General features: G+C 34.6%; 1 protein-coding gene across 13 annotated transcripts in view; it reads left to right on the top strand.

The window, feature by feature from the left end:
* PPP1R12A (protein phosphatase 1 regulatory subunit 12A) overlaps window positions 1–14,504 on the top strand; it is a 151,022-nt gene that overhangs the window by 111,929 nt on the left and 24,589 nt on the right. For 8 of the 13 annotated variants that reach the window (XM_067009794.1, XM_059081633.2, XM_067009795.1 and 5 more), the window contains 7 exons: window positions 102–206; window positions 1,102–1,269; window positions 1,656–1,832; window positions 8,176–8,266; window positions 9,706–9,900; window positions 10,144–10,312; window positions 11,167–11,288. In XM_067009794.1, the coding sequence (XP_066865895.1) occupies window positions 102–206; window positions 1,102–1,269; window positions 1,656–1,832; window positions 8,176–8,266; window positions 9,706–9,900; window positions 10,144–10,312; window positions 11,167–11,288 (1,027 nt within the window). The remainder of the gene's footprint in view (window positions 1–101; window positions 207–1,101; window positions 1,270–1,655; window positions 1,833–8,175; window positions 8,267–9,705; window positions 9,901–10,143; window positions 10,313–11,166; window positions 11,289–14,504) is intronic. The other 5 variants (XM_059081637.2, XM_059081634.2, XM_067009796.1 and 2 more) reach the window with 2 other exon arrangements.

The following is a 14,504-nucleotide window of genomic DNA, read 5'->3' as shown; positions in this document are numbered from 1 at the left end:
ATTTTACTAGTTTTTGCTTCTACAGATGTTTATTAAAATACAGCTTCTTTAACCCTATTTTAAAATTATCTACCAGAATCTGAAGGATATTTTTTTCACAGAGATTCTTCAAGTTTGCGAACAAGTAGTTCATATACAAGAAGAAAATGGGAAGATGATCTCAAAAAGAATAGCTCAATTAATGAAGGATCAACTTATCATAAAAGGTAATAATATAATTCTTAAGTAACTTTTATGTATTCTTTTATTAAAATATGAGGCAGTTTGGAGCTCTCAATTTAATAGAACATTAAAAACGCCTTTATTAATTATATTTTTGTTTAAATAAAACTTCATTTAAAGACAGAATATATATTTAAAGATGGGTGAAAATTCACTCCTACTTATGCCTTCCTATTATATATTTTTAAATTAAATTTGATATGCTATGAAGTATCTTTTAGATTATAGTATATTAAAAAAGGAACTCTGTATGTAATTATATTTAAGTCAATTATATAATTGACTAGAGCAGTTGAAATAGATCAATTAATTGATCTCATGTGGTGACCTAGAAAGTTTCTACTTGTGTTAGAACTCAGAGCAGTGGAAATGCCTTGAATTGGAATGTTGTTGGAGAGGGGGTGGAAAATCTATGTGTTATTTTCTCTGCTAAAAGCAACCAAAAAAAGACCAAAAGATCCACAAGTATAATATAGGCATGGGTCACTCCTAGGGATGTGACCCATTGCCGAAACACTTTCTTAGAAAATGCTTAAGTCTTAACTTTCCCCGAGTAAAACCAAACCAAAGTGTTTTTCCAGACCCAACCTGGCATGACCATATGACCTGGAACAGTTCCAGAAATGTAAACTATCAGATCATCTTTGAATCTTGTTGGTGGGTGGGGGGGTGCAGTAAAATGATACACTACCAAATTAGGGAAATCATCTAGACTCTAGCAAGTTGTAGATGCAACTCTTGGTGCTGGAGCCGGTGGCGTATTTAGGAACACAGTCTTTTAGATTTTTTCCTAGCCTTGTGAATCTGTATAATGTGTAGGCATTGACTATAGAATACACATTCAAACACATTCTATATAGATATGACTCTTTCCTTTAGTTGCTCCTTTGGTAGAAGACAAGATGATTTGATTAGTTCTAGTGTTCCAAGCACCACATCAACACCAACAGTTACCTCTGCAGCTGGGCTTCAGAAAAGCCTGCTTTCCAGCACAAGCACTACTACAAAGATTACAACGGGTTCTTCCTCAGCAGGCACACAAAGCAGGTGAGTCACAGATACATTTTGTGTTCAGGCCTACTGTGTGCTTATGTATGTGCATGCATTTTTGTTTAGAAGATTGTGGGGCTCTGGATTTTTTCATTGACCTTGTTAAAATGATTTACAAACAAAAATTGGTTCTGAAAAGAGGCAATTATGCATGTCTGGGGAAAAAATACTAAGTTCCTGACTTATGAACTTTCCTGCTTAAAGTGTAAATTTCTCTTTGACAGCTCTGGGTGAACTTTCTGGTTCATAGATGAAAGATGTCTCACCTTATGTTTTAAAAAAATCCATCCCTGTAGTCACGTGTTTTCAGCTGCTAGAAAGTGCTTTCCTTGTTTAGCTGTTTTCCTTTTCTCTTTTTTGTGCTGCTGCTTATGATGCTATAGTACCTCAAATCGTTTGTGGGCTGAGGATAGTACTGAAAAAGAAAAGGACAGTGTTCCTACGGCAGTGACCATTCCTGTTGCTCCAACTGTTGTAAATGCTGCAGCCTCTACCACAACCCTGACTACAACTACTGCTGGCACTGTCTCCTCCACTTCAGAGGTCAGGGAGAGACGCAGGTGTGTAAAGGTCCTAATAGGACTGCTGATATATCTTGCCCAATGATGAAAGTTGTTTGTTTTGTTTGGTTTTTTAATCTTGGGAAGTTGGTGACTATCTCTTCAGTAGGTTAATGCATGAGATAACCTAGATCAGCTCAGAACTATGTAAATTGATTTAATTAGCAATTATTAGCCTTAGGCTTGGTAACCCACCTCTGACAGAATTAATGTCCTTGTTTAAAGGCACTGAGCCAGATAGTTGTCTTCATACTTAGCCATCTTAGTTTTAATGGTTTCTTTAATTCAGAACATTTTTTTGATGAAGATCTAAGTGCATACTCTAAAACACATACCAAACAAATCATACTCATGGAAAACTAGATGTAACATGACAAAAACAGGTTTTTTATTCTTCTCATTGTTTCCCCCTTCCGCCTCATTATTAAGAAATGTGATGCATGTTTAACGATTTTTGTTGTTGTTATTTTTGAGAATTTCATTTTAAAATTCTTTTGGTGAAGAATGGCTTCTTATGCATATGTGTAAGCCAGATAATTTTAAGTATGTTAACTACATTCACTTAGTTTTAATTCTGGTACATAGAAGGCACTTGTTATTAAATTTTTTAAAGGGTCTGTGAATTTGTTTTATGTGCTTAAACATTTTTATGAGCATTGCTCACTTCTTCCTGTTGCAGCCAATTGGTATGGAATCATAGATGTGGAAAGGAATTTACCTATTATCTTTTATGATATCCTTTACAGAAGGAAACTGAGTCCCAGAGATATTAAGTGACTTTTCCACTTTTATGTGGTTAGTAAGTATGAGAGCTAAAGCTAGGCCCAGTATTACAGGAGAATTAGTGTAGGGTTCTGTCTGCTATATCATGCATAGTCCCTAGCTTTGAATTTGGTTTTCCCTCTTGAGAAAGAACATCTTAGGAAACTAAATGTAACCTCTTTAAATGTTTTATTCTTGAAAAATTAGCTACATAACTGATATTTTCCTTAACTAAAATACCAACCAGATTAATTTGGTTTTATTTCTAGCACATAGTATTCATATACAGTCATATACATCTTTTGTCTCTGATGCCTAGCAAAGTGCATGGCCTGTTGTAAGTAGTAGCATCCTTATAGTAATATTTGTGGTGAATATATGAAAAGTAACAAAATGTTAAATGTTTTGAAAACTTTTTTTAATTAAAAAAAGTTTTCTTTCCTATCATTACATCTTTAGTTTCTGTCAATATATTTATGCTTCATTTCTATTTTTATGGTGAAATTTAATGATACTTCTCTCACAGCACTACAAGCAGTTAGCATTTTGTGATTTTTGAATACCAGTATAGGTCATATCATATTTTAACTATTCTTGTTTTGTTTTTCTCTTAAGTTTAGTCAGTTTTAGGTTTTTGAGGTGTTTTCAATGAGACCATATAGCCTACAGAAATCAGAGGTTCATAGGCACTCATTATTCTCTTCTAGTGGAAATGAATTTGAGGGCTGTGGTTTTTTGGGAGGTGGGGAGCTGAAGGGGAAAAGGTTCAGGAGGTCTTGGTTTTTTACTCCTTGCTGTGCCTTAATCCTAAGGTAAGAGTTCTCTGTGGGTCAGAATTTATTCTTCTGTAAAATGAGGTATTTAATTTATATAGTTTTTAACTTCTAGAGTCCTTTCTATCTCTAGCATTCCATACTTTAAAAAAATTTTTCCAATGACAATTAAGGCCAATAAATGTCTCCCCAAAATCATCAGTTGTTTCAGAACAAGCAAATTATGATTCTTAACCTCAGATTTCTTTATTTTTTTATATTGTTGGAAAGTATTGAGTTTCAGCTTTTTAGAATAAATCCTGGAAGACTTTAAAGATTGAGAATTAAATATTTGGTGATATTGTCAGGACAGAGCAGGTTCTCATATCATAAGAAATAAAATATGTCTATTGACATTTTTCCTGGTCTACATTACAGAAATTTTGTCTCACTTGTTTCAGTGATGTGTGCAATAATATTAATGTTTGTGTTTTGTTTCATGTCAAATAATTGTTTGCAATTTTGGCCTCGTCTGTCATTTTTGTTGTTGTTGTTGTTGGCCGCGCTGCTTGGCTTGTGGGATCTTAGTTCCCCAACCAGGGATTGAACCAGGGCCTTCAGCAGTGAAGGCACGGATCCTAACCACTGGACTGCCAGGGAATTCCCCTGTTTGTCTTTTTAATTAAATTTCATTAATGGTTTCAAAATGTATATAGTTGAAAATTTGCCCCCAAATGTATGTATGGTGATTTAAGAATATACTGTGACTGAAAAAGATACTAATACATTTATGCCATTTTTAGGTACCCTTACATATGTACTTTTAGATATTATGTAAAGTTACTGTGTACACTATTAAATTCCACATTATTGTTGACTTTTCCTGTCTTTATTGATCAGGTTTGGATGAAAATTTTCTGTTTTTATAAAGATTTCCAATTGATTAATTGGAGGGAGGAGGCATTGGGGAGCAGGGAGGAGAAGCTAGCTTTAAATAGATGAAGCATGGCGAAGTTCCCTGGTGGTCTAGAGGTTAAGATTCCAGGCTTTCACTGCCATGGCCTGGGTTCAATCCCTGGTCAGGGAACAGATCCAGCAAGCCTCACGGAGCGGCAGAATGAATAGATAGATAGATAGATAGATAGATAGATAGATAGATAGATGGAGCAAGATGGCAAATTCTTTCATTGTTTAGGCATTTCTAATTCTCCGTAGTCTTTTCAAACTGCAAAACAGTACCTTACTAATAACTTAGTATTTGTAGTATGAATTCACATGGTTTGGTACAACTACTCTTTTCTACCATTTTCCCTTGGCTCAGCCAGCTCCCATTTGTCCACTTATTTTCCCTCTGGAAGGAAAAATGCTGAGTGAGAAGCAAGGGCTGGTATTCAGTTTTTTAGAGATGTAATTTGGTTGACTGACCAAAATGTAAATATTATAAATAAATATAAATATTTCAGCCAATAAAATGTCAGGGAAATAATATATAGAATAATTGCTTTTACTGAAGGAAAAAAACCTTAATTTAAAAATAACCTTTGGATTGTTTAGAAAATAGCAGTCAATCTAAGACTAGTAAGTAAAATTATATACCCTATACAGTTATATGAAAGAGATCAATATGACAATATGATATAGTAATGGATTTTGGTATGTTCTATCATCTTTTTGATGATCGCCTCTTTGGAATTAAACACATATTAAAAATATGAATTATTTGTCTTTTCTACATCCTATTCTTAGAGATCTGCTCTGTATAGACACCTCAAGGAGGAGAAAGGAACTGAATTTCAGATGGGGACTATCAAATATATTTCCTGTATTACAAATCAATAGGCTAGGTTTTTATGCTAATTTGGAGCAAATGTTTGTATGGAAATTTTAAATGAACAGATTTTACAAGTCTTTCAGCTAGTAATTTTTATGCCCCTAACCTGCATATGTTAAACCAGATATGATAAATAGATTTATTAACTTTCATGGCAGCTTGAAAGTATTGAAAAAGAATCTAGGCTTCTTGGGAGAGAGTGTGATGGTTGATAGTGCTATTTGCCATGGGGTAAAGGGGCATACTGACAATACAGTTGTTTTAAACTATATATGAAAACTTTGTACATAGTGGAAATAAGAATTCAGTCTTTCATGTCCATTTGTACTTTCAGAGCAGCTCATGAAATGCTGAAGTGATACATGCAGCTGTCTAGGCTGCTATAAACTTTTGTTAAACTAGATTTGCTATCACATTTAGGTTTCTTCTCTTTCTGTTATTTTTTTTTTCTCATCTGGTGGAAGTCCAAAAGGCAGTAAATTGCATAGGACCAGTAGATGCATAAATAAGTGTTAAATGAATGGATGAAAAAAATAGCCATTTTTCAGGCTAATATTTCACAGCGAACTTTTACACATTTAATAGATGTACCACACAAAAAAAAGTTTTTCCTGCTTAAATGGTCTTGGAAAATGCTGAGTTAAACACAGTTAAACAGGTTTCTTCCACTCAGTCCTTTTCAGACCCTTTAATATGTTGTTATTTTCCTAGAGAAGGTTAGAATGTATAGTATTTTCCACATTTATATAATCAACTTCTACAACAAACAATACAAAAATCACATTCCAGAATTAATGTTTCTTAAACTCTAATAACAAATTTATTGGTTATCCTCTTTCTTGTCCCAGAAAATCACTGGAGTTGTAATAAAAATGAGACAGTATCTGTTATAGCTGAATAAAAACCTTAAAACTCAAGAGAATTGATGTATAGACAGAATAGAAATAATAAAACAATGGGAGAAAAAGGAATATCAAGGTTTTGAGCATCGTAGAAGGGAGAGAGGGCAGATATCCTACCAGTTGTATTCATCTCTGGGTTTGTGCATTGGTACAAATGAAACCATACAGAATTTCAACTAAGAGAAAGTTAAACTACAGAAATGGTGATAAGCAAAATGTTTTATTTAGTGACTTCTCCCTTGCCTTTCACTTTTAGGGAGACAAATTTTTTTTTAATTAAAAAAACTAAAATTTTATTTTATGAACTTAAGTCAGTACTAGTTTTTAATAGAAACCAAATTTGGTAGGATAGAGCTCTTCAATGAAATGCTTCAACTTGATGAGCTGTGCCTTATTGATGAGATAAATGTAGCTCTACTATGATAGCAAAAAGACATAATCATTCAGGATATTCTAGAAACCTAGAGGTAAAAAATGATAGAAAACATACGGATAAAGAGAAAAAAAAGTTTTATCCTTATGATACAGTGCCATAAGTTATTCAACCGAATAGAGAACACAAGTGATATTTTCTCAAAGCAGATGATAAAAACAAGTCAGAATATAGAAGTGATGGGATTTTCATCTAAGTTTGCTGGATGTCTCATTCAAGTAAAAACACCCTCTTGAGAGTTTCTTGACTTACCTTGCTTTACAGTTTATCTGTGATTAGAGTAGAAGCAAGAAGAACCAGTCCTCTAGAACTAAGTTTAACCAGTAAGTGGGAGTTAATTGATGAAATTGAGGCAACCAGGATCTTGGGTGAGAAATGACTATGTCATCTTAGGGTTAGTTATCCAAGGAGACAAATCCTAGGAATAATGAATCTTGTATTCTAGTTTTAGAGAGACAGATTCCAAAAAATTCAAGACTTTGGAGGGGAAGATGCATTCCTGTGTATCAAAAAGAATGAGAGTTCTCTAAAAAGAATTCTGAAGGAACTGTAAATAACTGTAAGGTGTTTGAAGATGTGTTATACTCTCTGAACTTAGAGCTTTAAAGGACACAGAAAAAATAAAACATAAGGCATAAAACAAAGGATAAATTCTAAAGGTTGTTACGAATATGTGAATATGTGTCAGGGAGGTTAAAGAGCAGAATGAATTACAAATTGAGAAGAACACTAAAGTTAACAGAGTTTTTAAAAAATAGCATTTGGAGATAGGGGTATGATAATAGGTTATTGATAAACTTAATGAACAACAGAAAATACAGATACTCAAGTTCAGAATGTTCTCTGAGAAATGTGAGCTAGATGGTAGTATAACTAGATAAAGTGTTAACAATTGAACTTCCCGAATAATATTGATCATTAGAGGGAAGTTTTCTTATGTTACAGGGCTCTGTCTTGCCTTTGCTTGTTCAACCCTTTAATTCATTATTTACCTCTTGACATAGATTGCATGCTTTTGAAATTGTGCGTACCTTGTGACAGGATGGAACATAGGCTTAGATTTATAATATAAAATCTAGTGAACATAAATGCCAAATCCTCTTCTCTGTATCAGAAAATCAGTGACCCAAGAATAAGATGCTGATTTTAAAGCAGTTCGTGTATAAAAACACTTGAATTTTTAGAGAACTTAAAGTACGAACAAGATGTCTGCCAAAAACATTATTAGTAAATGCACAATGACAGGAATGCAGGGAGTGCTGCTTCCTCACTAGTCATCCCATATCCTAAATATTACATTCAGTCCTTTACCATAAAAAGACACTGACAGTATAGAGTTTAGCCTTGTAACTTCACATATCATCTAGGATGGTGTTGCAGGAAATCAAGAAGGGAGCTAAGAGGAATGATGTTACATAGTTTAAAATAAAACCAAAACTGTGGTTAGGAAGAACTTTAAAAATATGTTAATATGAGTAGTTCCAATCTAAAAAACTATCAAATTGCATTGTTGAATTTCAGAGTGGGTTTAACCATTTTCTGAAGACTCTTTCTTAAAATCCATTAAAATGCTAAACTTAAATGTTTCACTTACGCACGTTCATGTGTAATTATATTCACAGGTATTGTATCTCCAAGTGACAATTTTTATTTATTACTGTAGATCATACCTCACTCCTGTTAGAGATGAAGAGTCTGAATCCCAAAGAAAAGCAAGATCTAGACAAGCAAGACAGTCTAGAAGATCAACACAGGTATATTTAATGTGTATAATATATAAAAGTTCAAAATAAATTATCTTTCCCTTTTTCACATTTCTGTGAAAATATTGATGTTACTATATAATATGAGTAAATCTTAAAAGATAAAAGTTGCCTTAGTAATCCTACCATAGCCTTTTTATGTGGCTATACTGTTAATGTTACATTTCGTCTAAGTAGCATATGCCTTTGTATCTCCTTAAGTAATTATTTTTCTATTCCTAATATAGTATCTGGCTCAGGGTATTTGATCAGTATTAAAATTAATCATATATGATGTCGCATAGTCATTAAAGAATTATATGCGTATTTGGAAGGTATGGGAAATAGGTCTTTTATATTAGGTGTATCAAAAAGCTGATATACAAGTATGAGAAAAATGTCACTCAAGCTAGTTATCATCTTCTTACCCCCTCGCCATTCTCTCTCCTATATCTCTTGTGTCTTCCCTTTCCTACAGTTGAGGGGATCCAAAGTCCAGATTCAGCTGTTTATTTATTATATTTATTTATTTTCTTTATTTTTTCGGCTACCTCGGGTCTTAGTTGCAACACGCAGGATCTTCGTTGAGGCATGTGGGATCTTTTCGGTGAGGCACATGGGCTCTTCATTTCAGCGCGTGGGCTTCTCTCTAGTTGTGGTGTGCGGGTTTTCTCTCTCTAGTTGTGGCGCGTGAGCCCCAGGGAATGTGGGCTCTGTAGTTGTGGCACGCAGGCTCCAGAGTGCATGGGCTCAATAGTTTGCAGCACGTGGGCTCTCTTGTTGAGGCACGCAAGCTCAGTAGTTGTGGCACGCGGGCTTAGTTGCCCCGCGGCATGTGGGATCTTATTTCCCCAACCAGGGATCAGACCCACATGCCCAGCATTGGAAGACAGATTCTTTACCACTGGACCACCAGAGAAGTCCCCAGATTCAAGTGTTTAATCCTTGCCATTACTTAACATATTTTTTCTGTCTTTGTACCTTAACTTCTTGAAATCCAACCTATTATTTTCAAGACTTAACCTTCCAAAATTACTTCTTTACTGAAATCTTCTCTGTGTTCATATACATATATAGAACATAAATACATATAAATTTAATATATAAATAATGCATATATTGGCTTTTCCTTCTTTCTCTGAACTTCTTGGGAATATTTATATTCATATGGTCAGTTCCTGTGCTATTCTGTTAATTTCTTGACTACAGAGACAATTTCTTGCACATATTTTATTTCTTTCCCAGTACCTATTATTATGCTGCTCATGATGATTCTTCATAGAATGAATGTGACTTGCTAAGTAGAAATTCTGTTTCAGTTTGCAAACCAATTCCAAACATGCATATTTGACTTTTAATACATTCATACTTAATATATCTACTTATAAAATATTCCTTTGAAATGAGCCTTAATGCCTCTGATAATTAAATTTGTCCTTTTTTGCGTGCAGGGGGTGACATTGACTGATCTTCAGGAAGCTGAGAAAACGATAGGAAGGAGTCGTTCTACCCGAACCAGAGAACAAGAAAATGAAGAAAAAGAGGAAAAAGAAAAACAGGATAAAGAGAAGCAGGAAGAAAAGAAGGAGTCAGAAACATCTAGAGAAGATGAATATAAACAAAAGTACTCCAGAACATATGATGAGGTAATAGTATACCAACAACACCGCTAGGTCAGGTGGCACGGGTAGTTCTTGTGATTCTCAAAATGCAAGAGATTTATATACTAAGTATCAAACCATATACAAAATATTCATAAGGATTTTAACTGGGAATCTAAATTATTTTCATATGATTAGAACATTACTTCTCCTTTGAAATGAATTTGTGTCTTATATGTTTTTATCTGTTTAATATTTCAAATGGGTGTTAATTTTAATGTTTCACAGACTTATCAACGCTACAGACCAGTATCAACTTCAAGTTCAACCACTCCATCCTCTTCACTTTCTACCATGAGCAGTTCACTCTATGCTTCAAGTCAACTAAACAGGCCAAATAGTCTTGTAGGTATAACTTCTGCTTACTCCAGAGGATTAACAAAGGAAAATGAAAGAGGTAAGAAGACCAAATTTTGAAAACACTTTGTTTCCTTCAGATTAATTCTTTGAGTTGGTTTTTCCTAACTAATTGTTTAACAGAAGAGAAACAACATCCTAAACTGGGACTCATTTTACCTAACCAGAAAGAACATGATGGTTGAGAATGAGAAAAGTAGAAAATAAAAACAGAAAATAATATGGTCTGGCATTAATACGTATATCTTTATTGCCTTCAAAAATCTTTATGTCCATCAACATAGAAAAGTTAGTATAGAAAAACTGGTGGGGTGATTATTTATAGGAGCAGTTTATTAATGTTTCAAGTCATTTCTTGCATATTATGTAGATATCTTTTAACAGTTTTCTGTGAAATTGTTTTAAACAAAAATCATTTAACATACGTAATGTCCTTGCCAAAAAAACTTATTTTTATGCTTATTTCTTGAGAAATAGATTTCTTTTTCATCTGTATATTGGCATATTGATGCTATTAACATTTCCTATTATTTCATTTAAACTTCTACCTGTCAGATGTTAATAACTGGGACCCCATTCTTTTCATAGGATTCAGTTATTTTCTGTTCAGCAAATAGTGTGTCTTTTTAGCAAAATTTTTGTTTTAGGCACTAGAAAAATGAAGTAATTAAAACTAGTTCCTATCTTGATTCTCAAAAATGTATCTAATGAGAGATACAGATACATGTTTAAGCCAAGTGTTATAGGAGCACTGGGAGGGGCAAAAATTATTTCTGATTAGAGAATTTTAGAAGGCTTCACAAAGGAGGTTGACTTAGAATTATTTTCACATTTACACTGCAAAATACTATCAAGATACATGGCTGCCATATGAATAATTTTAATCCTTAACAGAAGGAGAAAAGAGAGAAGAAGAAAAAGAGGGAGAAGATAAATCACAACCTAAATCAATCAGAGAACGACGGCGACCAAGAGAGAAAAGAAGATCTACAGGAGTTTCATTCTGGACACAAGATGTGAGAACCTATTAAAATATAACTACTTGATAGTATGCTTAATCTTTCCAAGAATGTACACTAATGATTTCTTATATGCCTCAGATTATATATTCTTTAGATATCACTGTGTGTTTGAGCTGACTTATTTAAATCAGAAGAGTTCTTTATAAGAATAAACAACTACTTAGATTTCTGGTATTAAAAGCAAGAATACTGTCCCAATATTCGAATAAAATAATAATAGCTGCAGCTCAGTGTACAGATGTTGATTATTGTATAATGGCTAAACTGCTCATTTATCTTAGCGGTTCTTGAAAGAAAGATGCTTTACATTTAATCCTGTTTTCATGAATATGATTATGATATACATAACAATTATTTCCATCTCAAGTGATGCTGGATAGATGCAGTGCTTTACTTATCAAATTATAACAGTCCTATAAATTAAAATTTTTTTTTCTTGATCCCTGATTGTATGCCTGATATTGATATTCATATGCAAGAGAAAGAAGAGCTATGGGGTGATGTGGTTAAAGTGATATTTATACTGTTTCAATACAACATATACCTACAGAAAGGTAAAAATAATTTGGTTTTGGGAGAATTGGTTTTTTTAGCCAGTTGATTTTTTTTTTCATTAAAAATTTTTTTAATACAGGAAAGTTCAAACATAAAAAAGTATATGGCCCCACCCCAGGTATTTATTGTTTAAGCTAAATCCCCACCACTTTCCCAACTCCCATATTATTTTGAAGAAAATCTTAGTAATATCATTTTATATGTAAAAACTTCAGTCTGTATTTTTAAGAATTAAGGACACCTTTTTAAAAAATATTAATATTTTATTTTTAAAAAATAATAAAAATAACAACAATGTTATCATATAAGTGATCACAATGCCATGATCATGTTTACTTTTAAATAAATTGACAATAAATCCTTAATATTGAATATCCAGTCAGTTTTAATGTCCTGTTGACTCATATTGCCATAAATGGTTTGTTGTAATTTTATTTTATTTTTTATATAGTTATTTTATTTTTATTTTTTTGGTTTTTTTTAAACCTACAGTTCCTGAATCTTTCTGGGCGTATGGCTAGAATTTATTTGCTCTGTTGTGAGACCCTCCTCAGTAGTCATTTAGTATTAGATTTCTCAGTTTTGCCATAGACTGTTTTATTTTTGGCTGTGTTGGGTTGCTGCGCGTGGGCTTTCTCTAACTGTGGTGAGCAGAGGCTACTCTTTGTTGCGGTGCTCGGCCTTCTCATTGCAGTGGCTTCTCTTGTTATGGAGCACAGGCTCTAGGCACACGGGCTTCAGTAGTTGTGGGGTGTGGGCTCAGTAGTTGTGGCTCATGGGCTCTAGAGTGCAGGGTCAGTAGTTGTGGTGCACAGGCTTAGTTGCTCCATGGCCTGTGGGATCTTCCCAGACCAGGGCTTGAACCTGTGTCCCCTGCATTGGCAGGCAGATTCTCACTGTGCCACCAGGGAAGTCCTAAATATTTATTTATTTATTTTGGCATCGCCAGGTCTTAGTTGTAGCACGCGGGATCTTTTATTTGCGGCATGAGGACTCTTAGTTGCGGCATGTGAACTCTCAGTTGCGGCATGCGTGGGGGATCTAGTTCCCTGACCAGGGATCAAAACCGGGCCTCCTGCACTGGGAGCACAGTCTTACCCACTGGACCACCACGGAAGTCCCTGTTCTAATTTTATACTTTGCTGATTTGAGTAGGAACCAAATAAGGACCATACATTATGATTAGTTATTTCTTTAAAGTCTCTTGTAATCAGTTATGTCCTCCATCTCTTTTTTTCTTACAGTTATTTTTGAATGAACTGGGTTATGTCCCTGAACTGTAGTTTAACACAGTCATGTAGCTTTTTATGTTTCCTATACATTGGTAGTTTGAGGTAGAGAAATGATCAGATTTTGGTTCAGTATTCTCTTGGCAGGGTGTTTTGTCCTCTTTCAGGAAGTACATGATATCTGGTTGATTCTCACTGATTGCCCAGTAACATTTTAATAAGAGTAAAATAAAACCTCACAGTCTTAGCACCTTAACATAGTAACTCTTACTACTTAAAAATTATCTTTTTAATAACTTACATGTGGGCTTCCCTGGTGGCACAGTGGTTGAGATTTCGCCTGCCTTTGCAGGGGACACGGGTTTGTGCCCCAGTCCGGGAAGATCCCACATGCTGCGGAGCGGCTAGGCCTGTGAGCCATGGCCGCTGAGCCTGTGCGTCTGGAGCCTGTGCTCCGCAACGGGAGAGGCCACAACAGTGAGAGGCCTGCGTACCACAAAAAAAAAAAAAATAATAATAACAACTTATATGTATTAGGGGTTTAACAGGCAAAGCTTTATTATATAGTATTTATTTTTCCCCAATTTTATTTACACCAGCTCTCCCTTCAAAAATCCACTTTCTGGAGTCATACACTTAACCAGCATTATAAGAATTCTTTCTGAGATCCGTATGGGCCAATACTCATCTTTTTATTTTGAGCTTGCATTGAATTGTGTTCTAATCAACCATCAGCACAAGTCTCCTTCTCTTTTCATGGCCTCATGATTGAACCTATATCAGAGCCAAGGGCTCTGTCAAAGATAAGGTAGTGTTTTTACTCTATTATTAGGTTTCCTTTTTTTTTTTCTTAGTTACTACTTTTCAGGACCTCTGAGCCTCCCCACTTTTTTTTATTTCTTTTTAAATTTTATTTATTTTTTATTTTTGGCTGCTGTGGGTCTTTGTTGCTGCCCTCGGGCTTTCTCTAGTTGCAGCAAGTGGGGGCTACGCTTCGTTGTGGTGCACGGGCTTCTCATCGTGGTGGCTTCTCTTGTGGAGCACGGGCTCTAGGCACACGGGCTCAGTAGTCGTGGCTCACAGGCTCTAGAGTGCAGGCTCAGTAGTTGTGGCGCATGGCCTTAGTTAGCTCTTAGCCTTCCCACTTTTTAAATTTCCAGTTCCTGTGTTCTTCCATGAGACAGTAATGCATAAAGACAATTAGTTCATGTTGTGGAATTAATACATTTATATTAATAAGTAATACTGGCAGTAGCAGCATTGATTTCTCCTGTTCACTTAGTAACATATCATTTTTGCTAGGTACCACATGATAGTTTGTACAGCGATCCTCTATAATCCTTAGGGCAATTCTATAAGGTTTTTATCCCCACTTGTGGAGGAAGTAACTGTGGCTCAAAAATTTTTTAAATAAATTTACACTAAG

Source organism: Kogia breviceps, chromosome 12 (assembly GCF_026419965.1).
Source record: "Kogia breviceps isolate mKogBre1 chromosome 12, mKogBre1 haplotype 1, whole genome shotgun sequence".
NCBI classification, from domain to species: Eukaryota; Metazoa; Chordata; class Mammalia; order Artiodactyla; family Physeteridae; genus Kogia; species Kogia breviceps.
The sequence above is the reverse complement of the archived record's forward strand: the minus strand, read 5'-3'. Positions and strand labels throughout refer to the sequence as shown.